The sequence below is a fragment of the Macaca thibetana genome, chromosome 9, assembly GCF_024542745.1.
Source record: "Macaca thibetana thibetana isolate TM-01 chromosome 9, ASM2454274v1, whole genome shotgun sequence".
NCBI lineage: Eukaryota > Metazoa > Chordata > Mammalia > Primates > Cercopithecidae > Macaca > Macaca thibetana.
In genome coordinates this window covers 21,750,552-21,774,282 of record NC_065586.1, presented here as the reverse complement: position 1 = coordinate 21,774,282, position 23,731 = coordinate 21,750,552, and the positions used below count along the sequence as shown (strand labels likewise).

General features: G+C 38.5%; 2 protein-coding genes across 2 annotated transcripts in view; one reads left to right on the top strand and one right to left on the bottom strand.

Annotated features, from left to right (window-relative positions):
- The window catches only part of DNAJC1 (DnaJ heat shock protein family (Hsp40) member C1), a 248,270-nt gene that overhangs the window by 93,045 nt on the left and 131,494 nt on the right, over positions 1-23,731 (top strand). The window contains exon 7 of the mRNA XM_050804054.1: positions 7,056-7,146. Within this exon, the coding sequence (XP_050660011.1) occupies positions 7,056-7,146 (91 nt within the window). The remainder of the gene's footprint in view (positions 1-7,055; positions 7,147-23,731) is intronic.
- The window catches only part of COMMD3 (COMM domain containing 3), a 459,390-nt gene that overhangs the window by 399,841 nt on the left and 35,818 nt on the right, over positions 1-23,731 (bottom strand). The gene's annotated exons all lie outside the window — the stretch shown is intronic.

Here is a 23,731-nt window from a genome sequence, read left to right as displayed (position 1 = left end):
TTGTGGGCAGATTTTCAGAAATGTACTTATGGTGTTTTCCTATATTGAAGGTTATTTCTAAGCTTCAAACAAAAGATTTGGGCTATCAAAATGAAAAAGAAATAGAGCATCCTCTATATTGTTTCTAGGTATCCTTCCTCATAACTTCCATATTCCTTATTCCCATCAGGACAGGTATTTCCCTGCTCCTACCACTGTAAATCAATGCCTGCCCACCTGCCCGCCTTCCTACCTTCCTGCCTTCCTGCCTTCCTTCCTTTCTCTCTCTCTCTCTTTTTCTCTCTTTCTTCCTCTCTCTCTCTCTCTTCCCCTCTTTCTCTCTTTCTTTGTCTCTTTATCTCTCACTTTCTCTTTTTCTCTCTCTTTCTCTCCCTTTTCCTTTCCTTTCTTTTTCCTTTTTCCTTTTTCCTTTTCCTTTCCCTTTCCCTTTCCCTTTCCCTTCCCTTCCCCTTCCCCTTCCCCTTCCCCTTCCCCTTCCCCTTCCTTTCTGTTCCGGGGTACATGTGCAGAATTTACAGGTTTGTTTACATAAGGAAACATGTGCCATGGTGGTTTGCTTAATACCCATCACCTAGGTATTAAGTCCCATATGCACTATTAGCTATTTATCCTGAAGCTCTCCCTCTTCCCGCTCCACCACAGGCCCCGGTGTGTGTTATTCCCCTTCTTGTGTCCATGTATTCTCATTGTTCAGCTCCCACTTATGAGTGAGAACATGCAGTGTTTCGTTTTCTCTTAGTTTAATGCCCTTGTTTCTTAAGTTTTTCTTTGGATTGCTTAATATGTTGACGTTTATATGGAGAGGTAAAAGTAAACCAAAACATTACCAACAGTGCCAGCTTAGCGTATTCTCTTATCACTTAATGAACTATGTCAAGAATGTTAAAGGATGGCCGGGCGCGGTGGCTCACACCAGCACTTTGGGAGGCCGAGGCGGGCGAATCACCAGATATCAAGAGTTCGAGACCAGCCTGGACAGCATTGTGAAACCCTGTCTCTACTAAAAATATAAATATTAGTCGGGTGTAGTGGCAGGCGCCTGTAGTCCCAGCTACTTGGGAAGCTGAGGCAGGAGAATCGCTTGAACCCAGAAGGTGGAGGTTGCAGTGAGCCAAAATATTGCCACTCTGCTCCAGCCTGGGTGACAGAGCAAGACTCCATCTCAAAAGCTAAAAAAAAAAAAAAAAAGGTTTAATGTAAGGATATTCTCCATCTCACAGCTTACTAATCTTGGAAATACTGTATCTTCAGGGCTTAAACTAATTATCATCATTACAAAACCTTCCTTCATCAGGCCAACTGAAAAATTCTCATTGTATGTTCTCCATACTAACTGTAGCATTTACTATTTGTATTAATCACAGTAGACTGATAGACCTTAGTCTGTTTCCGGCATATGCCTCATGTCTGTCTGGTTGATAGGAAAGTGGGCATTCTGCTCTACCTAACCATTCAGGAGCTCAGAGCAATGATGTCTTCACCATCTTCTAGCTCTATCTATCTGGAACATGTGGCCTCCTTGCTCATTATGACAAGAGTAGAGAGCTGGAGGATTTGCATGAGCTTTTCTGTTTGGAAATGACACATGATATTTCCATCCACAGTCTATCCAGAACTAGTCCTCTGACCCCACCTAATCTTGAAAGAACAAGGAAATGTGGGAAAACAGAATGTTGAGTGAGCACCACTTTCTTTGCCAGTAATTCTTTCAACAAACTTTATTGATTGATTGCATTATTTACTTCGTGCCAGGTACTCTTTTAGGCCCTTGGGGCGGGGGTGGGGAGAGAAAGACAACAATTCCTGTTCTCATGGAGCTTATATTCTATATTCCATATTTTGGTTAATATTTATAGTTATTTTTACATATTCCTTAAGGGAAACTGTTATGTCTTATATAATCCCCATATATCCTAATAATGTACAACACATATAATAGTGGTTCAATAAATAAGCATAAATATCCCTGTTTAATGTCTTCTTGTGCAGGAGCCTGTGCTCTATAATTACATACAAAGAACACTCATACATTCTTTAAGTTAGCCATCGTTTAAATGTAAAACCTGTCCCCTGTTTGATGTCTATGCAGGCAGGTTTTGAACTCTTCAGGAAATTTTAAGTACTGGCCAAGGGCGGTGGCTCACGCCTGTAATCCCAGCACTTTGGGAGGCTGAAGTGGGTGGATCACCTGAGGTCAGGAGTTCAAGACCAGCCTGGCCAACATGGCAAAAACCCCGTCTCTACTAAAAAATACAAAAGTTAGCCGGGTGTGGTGGTGGGCGCCTGTTATCCCAGCTACTCAAGAGGCTGAGGCAGGGAGAATTGCTTAAACCCGGGAGATGGAAATTGCAGTGAGCCGAGATCATGTCACTGCACTCCAGCCTGGGCGACACAGCGAGACTGTCTCGGGGAGAAAAAAAAAAAAAGAAATTTAAATACTAATACAGTTGCTTCTAGAATAAAATCTTTTGCTTATGGTTCCATTCATAAGGATTATAAACTCCTTGAGAATAGGAGTTCTTTCTGTTTGGAAAAATGTAAACTACATAATTTTAATACAGTATTATGGGTCAGGCAGTTCAGAGGCCTAATCAATTAAAGTAAGCATTTAATTATTCATTAAATGTTTATTAAGCTTCTGTAAGTGCCAGGCAGTATACTGGAGCTATAAGGATGGATTAGAAGTTTATATCCCCAGGAAATCTAACTTTCTGTGTAGGTAAACTAGAGTTTACTCTGGACCCAAGTAAGTTTTTGTGCTTATTTTTTTCATTAAGCAATTTTACTATAATTTTATTCACTTGAATTCACCTCCCCTGTGAAAAATGGGAGGGAAAAAAGGTTGAAAACAATTTTTTCTATTCATCCTCTTTTGAATGCTTGAATTCAAAAGCATACCTTAAAGAATAGCCATACCTTAGAATATACCTTAAAGAATAGCCACCTGGTTTCTTCTTGAATACTACCTCCAAAATCAGTCTATTTCATTTTCAGTTAATTATTAGGAAATGCTTATATATATATGTATATTATTTTTATTTTTATTTTTATTTTTTTTGGAGACAGAGTCTCACTCTGTGACCCAGACTGGAGTGCAGTGGTATGATCTTGGCTCACTGCAACCTCCACCTCCCAGGTTCAAGCTATTCTCTTTCCTTAGGCTCCTGAGTAGCTGGGATTATAGGTGCCTGCCACCACACCTGGCTACTTTTTTGTATTTTTAGTACAAATGGGGCTTCACCATGTTGGTCAGGCTAGTCTTGAACTCCTACCCTCAAGTGATCTGCCCACCTCAGCTTCCCAAAGTGCTAGGATTGCAGGTGTGAGCCACCACGCTCAGCTTCTTCCTTGTATTTATCCAAAATCAAAACTTTCATCTCTGGAATCATATATAGTAGTTTATACCATTCTTTCCTATAATAAACCTTGAGATACTCTATGGTAGTTAGGAAGTTATCCCCAATCTTCTTATCTCTAATCCCTTATAAAAACAGAGTTTCAAGCTGCCTCCCTGTTTAATCACTTTCCTTTTAAAGTCTATTTGCCAGTGTATCTTAAAGTGCAATACCCCAAACTGTACACAAGGATGGTTGAAACAATGTAAAGTTGTACAGTAAAGTAGAATTGCTTGAGTTCATAGAATGTTAAGGAAATAATGTTTCCTGGAGTGGGTATATTGTAATTTGATTTCAAAGCGTAGGTACAATATGGAAAAAAAGAGAAAACATGAGGAGTGTTTGAATAAATGCTTAGAAATAGAGCAAAAGGAAGATAAAAGCAGTGAATGAAACTACGGAATGTATTGAAACTCTCAGATTAAGTAGAGTAGGTTAGGATGATTGGGTGGATTGCAGTCCTTAGATAAGTGTGGATTTGGATTAAACGTGTATTTCAAAGAGGAAGTTTTAGTGGGATTATGTGCCATAGCAGGAAGAAACATTAACAGAGAAATGTTCAAATTTGGCAGGACTACTAGGAAGAGTTTGCTATTATGCAGCAAAATTAAGTAAAAAGGATGCAATTAAAAAGGTCACATAAGCAAGAAGATACAGGATTTGGCAGGGGAATTTTGGTGAAGTATGAAGCACAAAACTCATCCTTTGTGTTGGAAAACAAGATCCTTGTCAAATTGGTAGAAGTAGTTATGAAAAGGCCTGGCACAGTGGCTCACACCTGTAATCCCAGCACTTTGGGAGACCGAGGCGGGTGGATCACCTGAGGTCGGGAGTTTGAGACCAGCCTGACCAACGTGGAGAAACTCCATCTCTCTACTAAAAATACAAAATTAGCCGGGTGTGGTGGCACATGCCTGTAATCCCAGCTACTCGAGAGGCTGAGGCAGGAGAATCGCTTGAACCCGGGAGGCGGAGGTTGCGGTGAGCTGAGATCGTGCCATTGCACTCCAGCCTGGGCAACGAGAGCGAAACTCCGTCTCAAAAAAAAAAAAAATAAGAAGAAGAAGAAGAAGAATAGCTAACATACATATAAGGCCTAATTATGTGGAAGATGTCATTCTGTTTCCCAGGTATTAACATATTTAATCTTCATAACAGTCATATAAGTTAGGTACTTTTATTATCGCCATTGTATGGATGAGAAAATGGACGTACAGAGAAGTTAAAAAATTTGCTGAATGTCACATAGCTAGTAAGATGGCAGAGCTGAGATCTTAATTCAGATAGTCTGGCTCCAAATCTGTCCTCTTAATCACCATATTTCACTGTGCTATACTGTGATGATTGATTTCAGCCTACTTTCTTTTACCTCTCATAAATAACTAATCCGTGCCCTTCTTTTCTTGCATGTGCCACATTTCCTACTCCCCTCAAGGAGCCAATGCCTTCCTGACCTTTTCTTCTTCCCTACTATTAAAACTTACTCTGTGGAAAGACGCTAATAAGCTCATTCATTCACACCAAGGTATAAATGACTCATATGGCTTAATATAAAATAATACTTCTTTAGGGCTGACTTTTTTTACGGGGGGTGGGGAATGTTAAGGGGCTATAAAAACTTAACCCAAAACCCCGTTGAAACTTAAACTGTATATAGGCATGGGAGAATGAGTAAGTTGGGTGATGGCCATCTGTGCTCTTCCAATCGTACCATTGTTTACCTGGCCTAGGGCTTGTGTGAATCCTCATAGAAATGAAGTAGGAACGTAAAAGTGGGGATGAAAAGAATTAAGAGATCTTTTACTATATTAATAATATATCTGTATTGTATTGAGTCAATTATTTTAGGAATACCTAATTTTTATTAGGTGGGGGAGTTCTGATAGAACCCCAAGAGACACAGACCCCCAGGAGAAAGCTTTAATTTGGCCACAGTCATAGATGAAAAGAGTTTCTAGGGTTTAAGTATTTATGTATTTACATCTGAGTCAAAGTAGTGTCAAAGATTTTGTTCCTTTTTTTCCTGCAGAAATAAAGCTCTCTCAGATGGGTCTATGATTTATCTGCTCTAGGAATCTTATAGTCTAGGAATGTTACCCTAGAGTTATTCTTGATACCCTTCTTTTTCTTATTTCACCTCAGTTCGTCATCAGGGCCCTTCATTTCTTGCCTTATTAGGTTTCTCATATATTTCAGTCTAGTTCAATTCAGTAAATACTTACTTACTGAGTACCTGCTTAATGGCAGATACTGTGCTCTGGGCATGTAAGTATTCCTATCTCAATTTCTCATCTGGAAGAGAATATAACATGATACAAAGCAGTTATAGACATGTTTAAATACAAAAGGTAGTATACAAGGGAGAATTACACTGCCAGAGAAGGTCAGAAAAACTTGCAAAGGAGATGGGTCTTGAATGGGTTTTCAAGGATTAATAAGAGTTCATCAGAATAATGCCAGGGAAGCACAATATTATAGGCAGAGGGCAAAGCAATTGCACAGACATGGAAGCACAGTGTGGGCTGGTAGCTGTTATACAAGTGGTATTCCTATAAAATATCTGCGGTTTGAGCCAAGGAGTGTGGTAAAAGATCTGTTTTGTTTATTTTCATTGTCAGGATCTCATATGCCTAGAGCATCAACTTGTTTATTTTTGTGTATGTCATTATTTAAGACCTAGTTTTTTTTTTTTTTTTTTTTTTTTTGGTACACCACTAAAGCCTTAGCTGTGTGCCACTCATTGAGACTTCGGTCACTGTATTTTGACACCTAAGTGTATGTATGCAGTATGTATCCTCAGTCCTCAATCCTCAAGACTTCATGGTAACGGTTTTTATACTGGTCTCTAAGGTTGGTAGAAGGAGGAGTGGCAACTTTCACTTTTATATACATGCGCATATAAGTTTTATAATCAGATTTGAAAATAATTCTGAATATCTATTGTAGTTAAAGGGCTAATATGAAAATAGCAGTAGTACTTTGTTAGTCACAGTAATATAAATTACTATGCCAAATCAGTTCAGCAAATGAGTTTTTCTGCTCTTTGTACATGCAACAGTATATTATGAAAATAGCTGACCGGGTGCAGTGGCTCACGCCTGTAATCCCAACACTTTGAGAGGCCGAGGCGGGATCACAAGGTCAAGAGATCAAGACCATCCTTGCTAACACGATGAAACCCTGTCTCTACTAAAAATATTTTTTAAAAAAATTAGTCGGTCATGGTAGTGGGCGCCTGTAGTCCCAGCTACTCAGGAGGTTGAAGCAGGAGAATGGCATGAACCTGGGAGATGGAGCTTGCAGTGAGCCAAGATCGCGCCACCGCACTCCAGCCTGGGAGACAGAGCGAGACTCCATCTCAAAAAAAAAAAAAAGAAAGAAAGAAAATAGCATACAATGGAAGAAAACAGGAAGAGGATACCTCCTTTCCATATCTGAGAGAAAAAATAGTTTAAAATTATACTCAGAATTTCTTGTCGTAACTGGCTCTCCAGGAGAGAAAAATCATAGACAAATGTTTAATTTCTACTCATCATAAAATCTGAAAACAAAAAGAAAAGCTATAAAATGAATATAATGCTTTAAAATTAAGTTATATGGAAAATATTATTGAAGCACACTGATTTTTATGCTAATTTATGTATGCCCTTTTTTTTTAAGGATGCTGGGCAGTTTTATGCTAAATATAAAGAAACAAGATTGAAGGAAAAGGAAGATGCACTGACTAGAACTGAACTTGAAACACTTCAAAGTGAGTTTTAAACATTAGTATTTTAACAATATCATATAAAATTAATGATTTAAATGTAAATTATCTTTTAAATTCAGCAGTAATTAAATTTTCTGGTTTTCTTTTTTTTTTTTTTTTCCCACTCCCTAGTGGAGGCACTTGTACTTAATGTGTTTGACATGGAACATACTACATTATAGCATTACTTTACCACCCAAAGTTTGGTATCAGAAGGAAGGATAAAATCAGCTTGAGTCATGTAACTCCTCAAATCCAGGGGCATCCAAAGTCTGCAAAGCCCTAAAATACTTCAGTATTGTAATTACAATTGATATTTAGTGCTAGTTTAACCGGTTAATCACCCAACTTGCTGTGTAACAGTTGTAGTTAGGAAACCTGAAAATACCAATGATTTTTGTTTTGAAAGGTTTTGTTTCATTTGCAGTATTGTTATATAGTGTGAACAACTTTGTATAAATTATCAGTATGTTGAAAAGAAATCTTCCATTGAACACAAAGACAGTTCTTGCTGATTTTAGGAAAAGTTGAATATATTATTTAAAAAGGTGTTTTCTCAACTCCAGTCCTTTTGTCTATTTTTGCCTTCTCTGCCTCTTGGCTCCCACACATATATGCTCTGTCTCTTTGCATTTCTTTATTTTTATTCCAAGCACTTAATACTACTTTAATTTATATGTTAGTTTTGTTTACCATCTGATTTCCACCCCACCCCCCACCCCCAGTAGAATGTAAGCTCCGTAAGGATAAGGTCTTTATCTGTTTTGTTCACTGTTATGTCCCAGGTTCTAGGGGTTTGGGTGTGGTCATTTTAGGGGGTCATTTTTCAGTCTGTCACAATCCTTCAGGTGTCTGGACAGCTTTAGAACAGAGACCGTTCATCTTTGTGTCTGCAACATCAAACAGGGTCCTGGCACATAATAAATGTTCGGTAAATGGATGGATGTATGAATTCATGTAATGCCATGAATATTAATGAGCATCCACTGAGCACCTAGCCGTATAAAACACCATCTCAAGAAGCACATTATTTAATTCAAAAAGTTTCAATACTTACAAATACAAAATAATATTCACATCAACTATATAATTGTTTAAAGTAGACTTCTGTTAAGAAGAAGGAGTTAGAATGATAGAGGATTATTACATACCAAGATTGACATGTGTGTTAAGAAGTAGGAGTGTGCAAGTGAAACTCTGTCATTTTTATGTAATTGTTATTTTAGGAAAAATTGGTACATAACAATTGCTAAGCCTTTTCAGACTAATCACAAGAAGAAGAAAAATTACAATTGTAAGAGAAGAGAAGACTATCGGCCAGGCGCCATCGCTCACGCCTGTAATCTCAGCACTTTGGGAGGCCGAGGCAGGCAGATCACCTGAGGTCAGGAGTTTGAGACGAGCCTGGCCAACGTGGCAAAACCCCGTCTCTACTAAAAATACAAAAATTAGCCATGTGTGGTGGTGGACACCTATAATCCCATCTACTCGGGAGGCCGAGGCAGTAGAATCACTTGAACCTGGGAGGTGGAGATTGCAGTGAGCTGAGATCACGCCATTGCACTCCAGCCTGGGTGACAAGGGTGAAAATCCATCTCAAAAAAAAAGAAAAAAGAAAAGAGAAGAATATAAAATTAATCCAAAATTTACCTAGTGGCAACATAAATACACTACATTTCATTGCTCTCATAGACACAGCTTATCATTTCTATGTAATTTTTTGTTAAAAACTTAATTGTTATAATTTTGGTAGATGTGTTAGAATTCTTTAACAGTAACAAGACTAAGTATATACACTACCCTTTCTGAAATTAGAGGTTAAACATGAAGTGTTTATCACTATACAAAAGCTCATTTTGGAGTTAACTATTTTTCCAAAATTGTTCAATGACTTTTGTTCTGCTTAAGAGTTTTATATAATTCTCAAACATATTTAATAGTTTCTTCTTGGCTGGGCACAGTGGCTCATACCTGTAATCCCAGCATTTTGGGAAGCCAGGATGGGCGGATCACTGGAGGTCAGGAGTTCGAGACCAGCCTGGACAACATGGTGAAACCCCATCTCTACTAAAAATACAAAAATTAGCTGGGCGTGGTGGTGGGTGCCTGTAATCCCCACTGCTCAGGAGGCTGAGGCAGGAGAATCACTTGAACCTGGGAGGCAGACGTTTCTGTACATCGAGATCATGCCACTGAGCTCCAACCTGGGTGACAGAGCAAGACTCCATCTCAAAAACAAAATGTCTCTTTTAATTTTGTCATCGTCTGATTTTGTAAAAATCACAAGCTAAAAAATATGTAAATATCTGAAAGTGAAAATGTGTAACAGTCTTCACTTTACACAAATGTGTAACATTTGAAAATTCATCACTAGCTTATCAGTTATTGAAACTCAGAGTGGAATAAGTGAATACCAGAAAGCATATTAAAAACAATCCTCATACTATGCTCTGAATAATAAGACTGTTATCTTGCATGCTGCCTTTATCAGTGGTATATTTAGAAAAGGCGATGGTATCAACATTAAGAATGTTAAAGAACAGTCACATTTACTGTTAACAATGTCAGACTGTCATGTATTTTTTAATGTAGTCTCTAATGGTTACATGCAAAGAATATTTTAATTAATTTTGTTAACTTCATTACAGTATTCTGCATTGTATACTTTAGAATTAATACATAAAGGCCCCAAATCCCCCAGTGTGCATTTCATTTGCCCCATCCTTCATAATTTTAAAGACCATCATCAGAATATCAAGTTCATAATAACATTTCCATCTACTTAATTGAGTAAATGCATCTCATGTAGATTAGCAATAGCTGTTTTATGCTGCCTGTTTTTCATGACCTAATTGCTAATCTGCCCTCATCTGCTTTACTGCTTAGATTGTGCAGTATTCTCTGAGGGCTGCACTACAACTACTTCAAGTAGGGTGCGATAGTCTTATTAAAATGGTATTTTAGATATGGGGGGGGCAGTGAAAAGGGTGATTTCTTAAAAATAAATATCCTTCTGAGAAGTCTTTATGCAAAAGAAATATTGATATATGTTTGGGAAATTTGGGGCACTTATTATAAACCTTTAATCAATTTTGTAGTTTAGGTTTAAATAAGTTGAATACTTACAAATATTAGACTTTTGAGGGTTAATGATTTTTTTGCACATTCTCTAATCATATGTTTCATTCTAAATTAATGAAAGTGAATTATGTGTACTAAAACAGCCCATATCATGAATGAGAAAAAGACATGTTTGACTTACTTTATAAAGAAATTGTAAAGGTCACAATTTGAATAGACAAGGAAAGGAAAGTATAGAAGTAAACTTGATTATTTCCTTGACCCCTTTCTTTGTACCTTATATGATTTTAAAACAAAACCAAAATTAATCAAAACGCTGCTGCCAAGTACTTCCTTTAAATATGGAGAAATAGTTCCCAACATTAGTTATGTTTTTCTTGTTTTGTGGTCCTTGTTGCATGCCCCAAAAAGGGATTGAAGTAGGGGTGCCTCAGGGACACCCTGTAAGATGAAGCACTCAGTGAGAAAGTGGGGGACAGAATGTGACTTTTTAGCGTGGCAGGATGAGAAAGTTTAGTCACCTTCCTTAAGACTAAAGGAAGAGTGATTTTCTAGAAAACTCAGGTTCATGAAGAAAGTAGTTGATTTGGGGGTTGGTAGGGAAGAAGAAAAAATAGATTGAAGAAGAGTAGCCACAGTTTAGGTTAGAACACTTTGCCTATGGTAACATAGGGTGCTCACGGATGGGAGCATACTCTCTTGAGATAACTTATGCAAAGACATATAACCAATCACTAGCTCCAGCATATCTGAAAACATGACCTAATAGAATCTCTGTACCTTATGCCATTTTATATTATAAAACCTAAAATCTAATAGGAGCCCTCGTTCCAAAACAGTTTATATATAGGCAAATAACATCTAAAGAATATAGTATTTTATCCTAGGTACTTTTACCTAAGGTACAGTATAATATCCTAGGATATTTGAATACCAATGAAAGTGTGAAATTTTAAAATCATACAACTCAAATATAAATTTACAATTCCCTTAATATTTCAAATCATATAAGTATATAAATACATAAGTATATATATTCAATATATAAGGGACTGATTTTGTGGAAGACAAATTTTTCCATGGACCTGGTGGCAGTGGGGGATGGTTTTGTGATGAAACTATAGTTAGATTCTCATAAGGAGTGTGCAACTTAGATCCTATGAGAATTTAATGCCGCTGCTGATCTGCCACGAAGCAGAGCTCAGGCAGTAATGCTTGCCCTCCTGCCGCTCACCTCCTGCTATGCAGTCTGGTTCCTAACACGTATGGACTGATACCAGTCCATGGCCCAGGGCTTGAGGACCCCTGCTGTACATGAAGTTGATAAAGTTTCCCTCTATTCCTAGTTTTCTGAGCATTTTTAGAAATCATGACGGGGTATTGAATTTTGTGAAGTGTTTTTATCCTGCATCAATAATTGTGATTATGTGATATTTCTTTTTTGGTATATTAATACGATAGATTACATTATTGGATTTTGAATATTGAACCAACTATGTGTACTTGGAATAAACACCACGTGGACATGGTGTATAGTTCTTATTGTTGAATTCTATTTGCTACTATTTTGTTAAAGAGTTTTACATCTATATTCATGAGAGATATTGGTCTGTAATTATCATTGTCCATTTGTGCTGCTGTAACAAAATACCTGGGAAATAGCTTGAGACTGGCTCATTTATAATGAACAGAAATTTAATTCTCACTCTTCTTGATGCTGGGGAGTCCAAGATCGGGGCATCAGTAGGTTTGGTGTCTGGCGAAGGTTTCTGTCTGTTTCCAAGATGGCACCTTGTTGTTACATCCTCCGGAGGGCACAAACGCGTGTCCTCACAGGGAACAGAAGGGGAAAAGGGGCTGAATGCTGTGTGAAGTCTCTTTTGTAAGAGTCTTAATTTTTTCAAGAGGGAAGGTCTCTCATCACCTCCCAATGGCCTTTTCCTTTTAATATTATTGCATTGGAGGTTGCTTCAACATAAATTTTGGAAGGACTCAAGCATTCAAACCATAGCATTTCACTCCTGACCACCCCCCTCCAAAATTTATATCCTTTTCACATACAAAACATATTAATTACATACCAATAGCCCCCAAAGCCTTAACTCATTCCAGCATCAACTTTAAAGTTTAAGGTCTATAGTCTTATCTAAATATAATCTAAATCAGATATGGGTGAGACTCAAGGTACAATTCATTCTGAGGCCAATTCCCCTCTACCTGTGAACCTGTGAAATCAAACAAGTTATATGCTTCCAGATTATAATGATGGGACAGGCATAAGATTGGTATTCTCATGCCAAGAGGGAGAAATGGGAAAGTTGAAAACCCAATATGGCAAACACCATTAATTTTTGAGGCCTGAGAATAATCAAGTTTGACTTCATGTTTCAACTTCCAGATACACGAGAGTAGAGGTTGGGTCCCCAAGGCTCTGGGCAACCCCAGCACTATAATTTTGCTGGTCACAGCCCACGGAACAGCTATCACAGGCTGGAGTCTCATGTCTGCAAGCTCTCCCAGGCTAGAGTTGCATGCTGGTGGCTCTGCAGTTCTGAGGTCTTAGTGGGGGCCCTACTCCTATGGCTCCACAGGGCATGGCCCTAGTTGGGGTTGTCTCTGGTGGCGCCACCTTTGTGGCAGTTCTTTGCCTGGGCGCTGAGGCTCTATGAGGCATCCATTGAAATCTAGGTAGACGGCCGGGCGCGGTGGCTCAAGCCTGTAATCCCAGCACTTTGGGAGGCCGAGGCGGGCGGATCACAAGGTCAGGAGATCGAGACCACAGTGAAACCCCGTCTCTACTAAAAATACAAAAAAAAAAATTAGCCGGGCGCGGTGGCGGGCGCCTGTAGTCCCAGCTACTCAGGAGGCTGAGGCAGGAGAATGGCGGGAACCCGGGAGGCGGAGCTTGCAGTGAGCCGAGATCGCGCCACTGCACTCCAGCCTGGGCAACAGCGTGAGACTCCGTCTCAAAAAAAAAAAAAAAAAGAAATCTAGGTAGACATATCTCCACAACTCACACACTTTGTGCACCTGCAGAGTTAGCACCACATGGATGTCACCAAGGCTTACTGCTTGTGCCCCCTGAAGTGGTGGCCTGAGATGCACCATGGCCTGCGTGAGCCGTACCTGAGGCGGCTGAGGAGCATTGTATCTGAATGCACGGAAAAGAAATGAGACGTCCTGAGCAACAAGCCCCATGGTTTCACAAGTGTTTTGGGCCCCTTTTTTGAAACTGTTCTGCCCTCAAGGACCTGGTGCTCTGAGCCTGCTATGAGAAGGGCAGCACAGATAATCTCCAAAATACCTTTGCAGTCATTCTTCTATCGTCTTGATGAATAGCATCTGTCTTCCTTCTATTCATATTAAATCTCCTTATGAAATGTTTGCTTGGCCACACCGTTGGCATTCTTCTTCAAGCATACTTTAAAACCTGACCAGGCTGAGAATTTTTTAAATCTTTAACTTCTGCTTTCCTTTTAATTATAAATTTTATATTTAATTTTTTTCTCTCTTCTTGCATTTTACTATGAGTAGTCAAGAGAAGCCATGAAGCATCCTGAACAATTTTCTTAGAGATAGAGGTGTCATCCACAAAATATCCTAGCCCATTGCTCTTAAGTTCTGCCTTCCTCAAAGTAATAGGACCCAAAACACAATTCAGCCAAGTTCATTGCCACTTTACAGCAAGGGTGGCGCTTCTTCCAGTTTCCAATAAACTGCTCCTCATTTCCAACTAAAGCCTTATCAGAATGGCCTTTACTGTCCATATTTGTACCAGTATTCTGATCACAACCACTTAGATCATCTCTAAGATGACGGAGGGTTTCTCTACAGTTCTCCTCTTCTTCAGAGCTCTCACTGGAAGCATGCTTAATGCTTTAGCATGCACTTCAGAGCTGTTCTGGCTTCTTCTACCCATTACTCAATTTCAAAACCACTTCTACATTTTCAGGTATTTGGTATAGTAGCACCACCAGTTCTCAGGATTACTTTCTATTTTAGTTTATTTTGTGCTGCTATACAAAATACCTGAGACTGGGTAATTTATGATCAACAGAAATTTATTCTTACAGTTCTGGAGTCTGAGAAGTCCAAGATCCAAGGTACCAGCAAGTTTAGTATCTGATGAGGCCCTGGTCTCTGTTTCCAAGATGGCACCTTGTTGCTGCATCCTCTACGGGAGATGAATGCTGTGTCCTCACATGGCAGAAGAGATAGAAGAAGAAAGGGGACAGAATGCTGTGTGAAGCCTCTTTTATAAGGCCTTTAATCCTATTTATGAGGGAGGAGCCCTTATGACATAATCACTTTCCAAAGGCTCCACCTCTATGAGACTGTTTCAACATGAATTTTGGAAGGGACACAAATGTTCAAACCATAGCATTAGCTTTCTCTTTTTGCACTGTCTTTGTATGACCTTGCTATTGGTAATACCAGCTTCATATAATGAAATAGGAAGTTTTCTCTCCTCTTCTATTTTTTTTTTCTTTTGAAAAACAGAGCTTTGCTCTTCTTGCCCAGACTGGAGCGCAATCATGCAATCTTGGCTCACTGCAACCTCCACCTCCCAGGTTCAAGTGATTCTCTTGCCTTAGCCTCCCAAGTAGCTGGGATTACAGGCGCCCACAACCATGCCTGGCTAATTTTTGTATTTTCAGTAGAGATGGGGTTTCACCATGTTGGCCAGGCTGGTCTCAAACTCGTGACCTGAAGTGATCCACCTGCCTTGGCCTCCCTAAGTATTGGGATTATAGGCATGAGCCGTCGTGCCCAGCCTTCCTTTTCTGTTTTCTGAAAGAGAATGTCTAACACTGGTATTAATTCTTGAAATGTTTGGCAGAATTCTCTGGTGAGATCATCTGAGCCTGAATATTTCTTTCTTTGGAGTATTAAAATAAATTAAATTTGATTTATAGTTATAGAGCTATTTAAATATATTTCATGTTTCATTTATCTATTTCACGAGTGAGTTGAGATAGTTTGTGTTTTTTGAGCAATTGGTCTTTTTCATCTAAGTTGTCAAATACATGTATCTAGAGTTGTTCCTAATATTTGCTTTTTGTCCTTTTGATGTCTGTATGCCCTGTAGTGATTTCACATTTTTAATATAGGTAACTTTTGTCTTCTGTTTCCTTTGTCAGATTTGCCAGATGTTGATCTTTTCAAAGGACCAGTTTTTTTGTTTAGTTGATTTTCTCTATGGTTTTTATTTTCAATTTCATTGATTTCTGCTCTTGTTTTGATTACTTCTTTCCTTCTGTTTGCTTTTGGATTGTTTTGATCTTTTTATAGTTTCTTGATGTGGAAGTTTAGATTATTAATTTGAGACTTTTTCTCTTTTCTAATGTCGGCATTTAATGCTATACATTTCCCTCTCAGCACTGCTTTGGCTGTGTCTCACATATTTTGATTTTTCTTTTTTTTTCTTTTTTTTGGCAGAATGTCACTCCACTCTGTTGCCCAGGCTGAAGTGCAGTGGTGCGGTCTAGGCTCACTACAACCTCTGCCCCCCAGGTTCAAGCAATTCTCCCACCTCAGCCTCCTGAGTAGTTGGGATTACAGCATGTGCCACCATGCCTGGCTTATTTTTTTATTTTTAGTAAAGATAAGGTTTTACCATGTTGGCTCAGGCTGGTCTTGAACTCCTGACCTCAAGTGATCCACCCACCTTGGCATTCCAAAGTGCTGGAATTACAGGCGTGAGCCAGCGCGCTTGGCCACATATTTTGATACATTTTTATTTGACTCAGCTCAGTATTTTTTTTTTTGAGATTTCCTCTTTCATCCATTATTTAAAAGTATATTGTTTAGTTTCCAAATGTTCAGGGCCCTTTTTGTTATATTTCTATTAAACATTGGTAGTTTGATTCCCTTTTCATTAGGAAGCACACTCTGTATGAGTTAAATTCCTTTAAGTTTGTTCAGATCTGTTTTATAGCCCAAGATATGATCCATCTTGGCATATATTCCATGGACATTTGAAAAGAATGTGTATTCTGCTGTGGTGAATTGGAGTGTTCTATAAATGCCAGTTAGATCCAGTTGGCTCATGGCATTGTTGAGTTGTATATCTTTGCCGATTTAGTTATGCTATTAATTATTGAGAGGGGGTATTGGAATTTTTTACTGTATTTATAAATTTGTCTTAAGTTCTGTCAGTTTTTGTTTCACATGTTTTGCAGCTCTGTTGTTTGGTGCATACACATTTAGGATTGCTATGCCATCTTGGTGGATCTTTTTATCATTATATAATGTCTCTCTTCATTCCTGGTAATTTGTTTTTGCCTTATAGTCTACTTTACCTTACCTGATACTAGTATAACTACTTCTGCTTTCTTTTGATTAATGTTTATATGGTATATCTTTCCAATCGTGGTACTTTCAACCTGCCCATATTGTTATATTTGAAATGAGTTTGCTATAGATAGCATATATATGTAAAAAAGATGAAAAACCATATGTGTATATGTTTGTGTATGTGTATTAAATAGACAGTTTGTGTATTTGCACTGTTTACATTTAATATAGTGATTGATCTCTTGGGGCTTAAGTCTGCCATTTTATTATTTTCTATTTTTTCTCTCTATCATTTCTCTGTTTTCTCTATTACAGATAGCATTTCTCTGTTATAAATAGCATATATATGTAAAAAAGACAAAAGACTGTGTGTGTATGTGTGTGTGTGTTAAATAGACAATTTGTGTATTTAAACCACTTACATTTCATATAGTGATTGATATGTTAGGGCTTAAGTCTGCTATTATATTTTTTATTTTCTATTTTTTCTCTCTCATTATCATTTCTCTGTTTTCTTTCTGCCTTCCTGTGGCTCAACATTTTTTTAGAATGCCACTTTAATTTATTTATGTTTTTTTTTTAACTATATTTCTTTGTATCACTTTTTAGTGGGTATAATAGGTATAATGTTATATATACATAACATATCACAGTCTACTGGTGTCAGATTTTTGCTATTTTGACATGTAAAAACCTTACCTCCCCTTAAATCCCTTTACCTTCCTTGTTTATAGTATCATTGTCTTTAGTATTTTCTCTATAACACTGAAGGTTATAATTTTGATTTAACTGTCATACATAATTAGAAAACTCAAGAGCAGGAGGAAAGTCTATTGTGTTTACTCATATTTTTATTCTTTTGTCCTTTCTTCTTTCCTGGTTGTCCAATATATTTTCTTTTATGATTTTCCGTTTATAGAGCTTCCTTTAGCCATTATTGCAGGATAGGTCCACTGGTGACGAATTCTTTTCGTTTTCCTTCATCTCAGGATGTCTTGGCTTCCCCTTCATTCCGGTAAGATATTGTTACAGGATATTGATTTCAGGTATAGCAGTTATTTTCTTTCAACATTTGAAAAATGCTGTGCCACTTCCTTCTGGCCTCCATGGTTTGGGGTGAGAAATACACTGTCATTTGAATGCTATTTCTACTACAGATAAGGTCTTGTTTCTCTGTTGCTGCTTTTAAGTTGCTGTTCAGAGTCCCAAAACTTTCCAGGGCTGTGTTTTTAGTTTTTTGTTTGTTTGTTTTGTTTTGTTTTGTCTACTTTGTTTTTCAGATTAGGCAATTTAAAATGTTTTTCTATCCTCAAATTCACTGATTCTTTTCCCTGTTTGCTTCATTCTGCTGTTGAGCCCATCCATTAAGTTTTTAACTTCAGTTAGTGTACTACACATCAGCTCTGACATTTCCATTTGGTTCTTCTGTATGTCTTCTATTTGTTTTTGCTGAAACTTTTTATTTATTTGTTTCAAGAATGTTCATTATTGCTTGTCATATCATTATTACATGGCTGCTTTAATAGCTCAATCAAGTAATTATTTATTTATTTTTTTGAGATGGAGTCTCACTCTGTTGCCCAGGCTGGAATGCAATGGTACCATCTTGGCTCACTGCAACCTCCCCCTCCTGGGTTCAAGTGATTTTCGTGCCTCAGCCTCCCAAGTAGCTGGGATTACAGGTGCACACCACCACGCCCGGCTAATTTTTGCATTTTTAGTAGAGACAGGATTTCACCTTGTGGGTCAGGCTGGTCTCGAACTCCTGACCTGAGATAATCTGCCCACCTCGGCCTCCCAAAGTGCTGGGATTACAGATGTGAGCCACCACGCCCAGCCAAGTGTCTCACGCGTCCGTGTGAAGAGACCTCCAAACAGGCTTTGTGTGAGCAATATGGCTGTTTATTTCACCTGGGTGCAGGCAGGCTGAGTCCGAAAAAGGAGTCAGCAAAGGGTGGTAGATTATCATTAGTTCTTATAGGTTTTGGGATAGGCGGTGGAGTTAGGAGCAATGTTTTGCGGACAGGGGGTGGATCTCACAAAGTACATTCTCAAGGATGCGGAGAATTACAAAGAACCTTCTTAAAGGTGGGGGAGATTACAAACTACATTGATCAGTTACGGTGGGGCAGAAACAAATTACAGTGGTGGAATGTCATCAGTTAAGGCTATTTTCACTTCTTTTGTGGACCTTCAGTTGCTTCAGGACATCTGGATGTATACGTGCAGGTCACAAGGGCTATGATGGCTTAGCTTGGACTCAGAGGCCTGGCACCAAGGAATTTAAATATCCCTTTTATCTTGTTGGCATCTGTTACCTTTTCTCATTCAAATTGAGGCATTCTTGATTCTTAGTGTAACAACTGATTTTTTATTTAAATTTGGACATTTAGGGGTATTATGAAACTTTGGACCTTATTTAAGTCTTCTGTTTTACCTGGTCTTCTTTGGCAATACTCTAGCCATGGAAGGGGTAGTGTTGCCTGTTACTGCTAGATAGAATTGAAGTCCAGGTTTCCTATGTGGTCTGTTTGACAGATGAGGAACGGAGTGTTTGTGGATTCTCAAGTGGGTATGGGTATTCCTGCTTGCCTCGACCTCCACTGATAACACGCTGTCTAGGAAGAGGAGCAGCAATACCTACTTACTGCAGCCCACTTGGCCTCCACTGACATTATGTGGGGATGGCTTTGCTACCATTGGGCAGTTGTGAAAGCCCTGATTCTTCACTAGGCTTCTGTTTTTGTTTTGTTTTGTTTTGTTTGAGATGAAGTCTCATTGTTTCGTCCAGGCTGGAGTGCATTGGCGCAACCTCGGCTCACTGCAACCTCTGCCTCCCAGATTCAAGCGTTCTCCTGCCTCAGGCTCCCTGGTAGCTGGGATTACAGGCACACACCACCACACCCAGCTAATTTTCATGTTTTTAGTAGAAACAAGGTTTCACCATGTTGGCCAGGCTGGTCTTGAACTCCTGACCTCCAGTCATCCAGCCCCCTCAGCCTCCCAAAGTGCTGAGATTACAGGTGTGAGCCACCACACCAGCCCACTAGACTTCCTCTGTAACCACACTGTCTGGTAGAGGGAGAGACACCTATTACTTCTGGGTGGATATGGAGGTTCAGGAGTTCAAGACCAGCCTGGCCAACTTGGTGATACCTATATAGTCTCTACTGACTTTATTAGCAGGAGGAGGATCCACCTTATCTTTTAGCCCTTCTATCTCTCATCCCCCTGCTGGGGAGGTTGGGTGCCTCATTACAGGCTGCCAATGGCAGAAGCCTAGGTTTCCCATTAGTCTTTGCTGTCATGGTGAGTGGTGGGATGGGGGTGACACTACTTTCTGTCTTGTTTGCCTGAATTAGAGTGGTTATTGTCTAAAAGCTTTATCTTTTAGACAAAAGATAAATGCCTGTGCTGTCTCTTTTTTGGTCCTTTAGCTAGAGAGAGCAGGCTGTTGTTTTTGTTTTGCCCGTATATGTGTGTCTGTGCCTGTTAGTGTTTCTGGGTTGCTAGTTTCTGCAGCACCAAATCTGAGATATGTAAGAAACACAAGAAAAACTCATAGAACTGACCACTCTGGGTATTCTTGAGCCCTGCAGTACCTAGCTGGTCAGCTTTCTCTCTAACTTTCAAATTCTTCTTGTGTTTGTTTTATATATAATGGTTAATTTAAGATGAGTAAACAAATAACTTGTTTACTCTTTTATCTTTTTTATAATTCTTAGTGAGACGAGTGTGGAAAAGTTCTCCATTTTTTCTGAAATGGAAGTTTTATATTAATTTCTCATATGGTTGGGATCTGTGCCTCCACCCAAATCTCATGTTGAAATATAATCACCAGTATTGGAGGTAGGGCCTGGTGAGAGGTGATTGGATCATGGGGGCAATTTCTCATGAATGGTTTAGCAAATCCCCTTGGTGTTCTTCTTGAGACAATGAGTTCTCATAAGATCTGCTTGTTTAAAAGTGTGTGGCACCTCCTCCCTCTCTCTCTCTTTTGTTTCTGCCCCTGCCGTGTAAGACACCTGTTCTCCTTTTGCCTTCTGCCATGATTGAAAGCTTCCTGAACTGCCTCCCCAGAGGCAGAAGCAGTCACCCTTCCTGTACAACCTGCAGAGCTGTGAGCCACTTAAACCTCTTTTCTTTATAAGTTACCCAGTCTCAGTTATTTCTAGCATTGTGAGAATGAACTAATACACTTTGTAAAACGACTTTTTTAAAGCTTATTTATTTATGTAGTTTTTAAACTTTTAGGTTCAGGGGAACATGTGAACCTAAAAGTTTAAAAACTACATAAATAAATAAGCTTTTAAAAAAGCTTACATAGGTAAACTCATGTCACAGGAACTTGTTGTACGGATTAATCACCCACATATTAAGCCCAGTACCCAATAGTTATCATTTATACTCCTCTCCCTCCTCCCACCCTCCAACCTCAAGTAGACCTCAGTGTCTGTTGTTTCCTTCTTTGTGCTCATAAGTTTTCATCATTTAGCTCACACTTTTAAGTGAAAACATATGGTATTTGGTTTTCTGTTCTTGCTTTAGTTTGCTAAGGATAACAGCCTCCAGCTCCATCCATGTTTCTGCAAAAGACATGATCTCATTCTTTTTTATGACTGCATAGTATTCCATGGTGTATATGTACCACATTTTATGGCTGCATAGTATCCCATGGAGCATATGTACCATATTTTCTTTATCAGATTGGTCATTGATGGGCATTCAGGTTGATTCCATGTCTTTGCTATTGTGAATAGTGCTGCAGTGAACATTTGTGTGCATGTGTCTTTATGGTAGAATGATTTACACTCCTCTGAGTATATATTCAGTAATGATATTGCTAGGTTAAATAGTAGTTCTGCTTTTAGCTCTTTGAGGAATCACCATACTGTCTTCCATAATGGTTGAACTAATTTTCACTCCCACCAACAGTGTATAGGTGTTCCCTTTTCTCCACAACCTTGGCATCATCTGTTATTTTTTGGCCTTTTAGTAATAGTCATTCTGACTGGATTGAGATGGTATCTCATTGTGGTTTTGATTTTCATTTCTCTAATAATCAGTGATATGGAGCTTTTTTTCATATGCTTGTTGGCTGCATGGATGTCTTCTTTTGAAAAGTGTCTGTTTATGTCATTTGTCCACTTTTTAATGGGGTTGTTTTTCTCTTGTAAATTTATTTAAGTTCCTTATAGATCCTGGATATTAGACCTTTTGTCACATGCAAAGTTTTCAAAAATTTTCTTCCATTCTGTAGGTTGTCTGTTTACTCTGTTGATCGTTTCTTTATGCTGTGCAGAAGCTCTTAAGTTTAAATCTCAATTGTCAATTTTTGCTTTTGTTTCAATTGCTTTTGGTGTCTTTGTCATGAAATCTTTGCCCATTCCTACATCCAGGATGCTATTGCCTATGTTGTCTTCCAGGGTTTTTATAGTTGGGTTTTATGTTTAAGTCTTTACTCCATCTTTAGTTTTTTGTATATGGTGTAAAGAAAAGATCCAGTTTCAATCTTCTGCATATGGCTAGCCAGTTATCCCAGCACCACTTACTGAATAGGGAGTCCTTTCCTTATTGCTTGTTTTTATCAGCTTTGTCAAAGGTCAGATGATTATAGGTGTGCAGCCTTATTTCTGGGTTCTCTGTTCTGTTCCGTTGGTTTATGTACCTGTTTTTGTATCAGTACCATGCTGTTTTGGTTACTCTAGCCCTATAGTATAGTTAGAAGTCAGGTAGTGTGATGCCTCCAGTTTTGTTCTTTTTGCTTAGGATTGCCTTGGCTATTCAGGCTCTTTTTCATTTTGTATGAATTTTAAAATAGTTTTATCTAGTTCCTTGAAGAATGTCATTGTTAATTTGATAGGAATAGCATTGAATCTGTAAATTACTTTCAGCAATATGGCCATTTAAATGATACTGATTCTTCCTATCCGTGAGCATGGGATGTTTTTCTACTTGTTTGTGTCTTCTCTGATTTCTTTATTTGAGTTTTGTAATTCTCGTCGTAGAGCTCTTTCACCTCCCTGGTTGGCTGTATTCCTAGGTATTTTGTTCTTTTTGTGGCAGTTGTGAATGGGATTGCCTTTCTGATTTGACTCTCGGCTTGGCTGTTGTTGGAGTATAGGGATGCTAGTGATTTTTGTACATTGATTTGTATCCTGAAACTTTGCTGAAGTTGTTTACCAGCTAAAGGAGCTTTGGGCCAAAACTATGGCATTTTCTAGATATATAATCATGTCAACTGCAAACAGGGACAGTTTAGCTTTCTCTCTTTTTATTTGAATGCCCTTTATTTCTTTCTCTTGCCTAATTGCTTCAGCTAGGACTTTCAATACTGTGTTGAATAAACTGTGTTGAATAGAAGTGGTGAGAAAGGGCATCCTTGTCTTGTGCCGATTTTCAAAGGGAATACCTAGTTTGTTGAGAGTTTTTTTTTTCTTTTTACATAAAGTGGTGTTGAATTTTATTGAAAGCTTTTTCTGTGTCTATTCAGGTAATCATGCAGTTTTTGTCTTTAGTTCTGTTTATGTGAAGAATCACATTTGTTAATTTGCGTATGTTGTACCAACCTTGCTACCTGGGGATGAAGAATACTTGATTGAGGTGGATTAGCTTTTTGATATGCTGCTGTATTCAGTTTTCCAAATATTTTGTAGTTTTTGCATCACTGTTAATCAAGGATATTAGCCTGAAGTTTTTTTGTTGTTGTGGCTCTGCCAGGTTTTGGTATCAGGATGATGCTGGCCTCATAGAATGAGTTTGGGAGGAGTCCTTCCTCCTCAGTTTTTTGGAATAGTTTCTATAGGAATGGTACCAGCTCTTCTTTGTACATCTGGTAGAATTCAGCTGTGAATCCATCAGGTCCTGGCCTTTTTTTAGTTGGGAGCCTAATTTATTACTGATTCAATTTTGGAGCTCATTATTGGTATATTCAGGGAATCAATTTCTTTCTGGTTCAGTCTTGGGAGGGTATGTGTGTCCAGGAATTTATCCATCTCTTTTAGGTTTTCTAGTTTGTGTGCATAGAGGTTTCTGTAGTAGTTTCTATTGGTTATCTTTACTTCTTTGGAGTCAGTGGTAATGATGAGTCCCTTCATCATTTCTAATTGTATGTATTTGGATTTTCTCTCTATTAGCCTAGCTAGTAGCTTATCTATCTTGTTAATTAAAAAAAAAAATCCATTTCTGGATTTGTTTATCTTTTGAATGG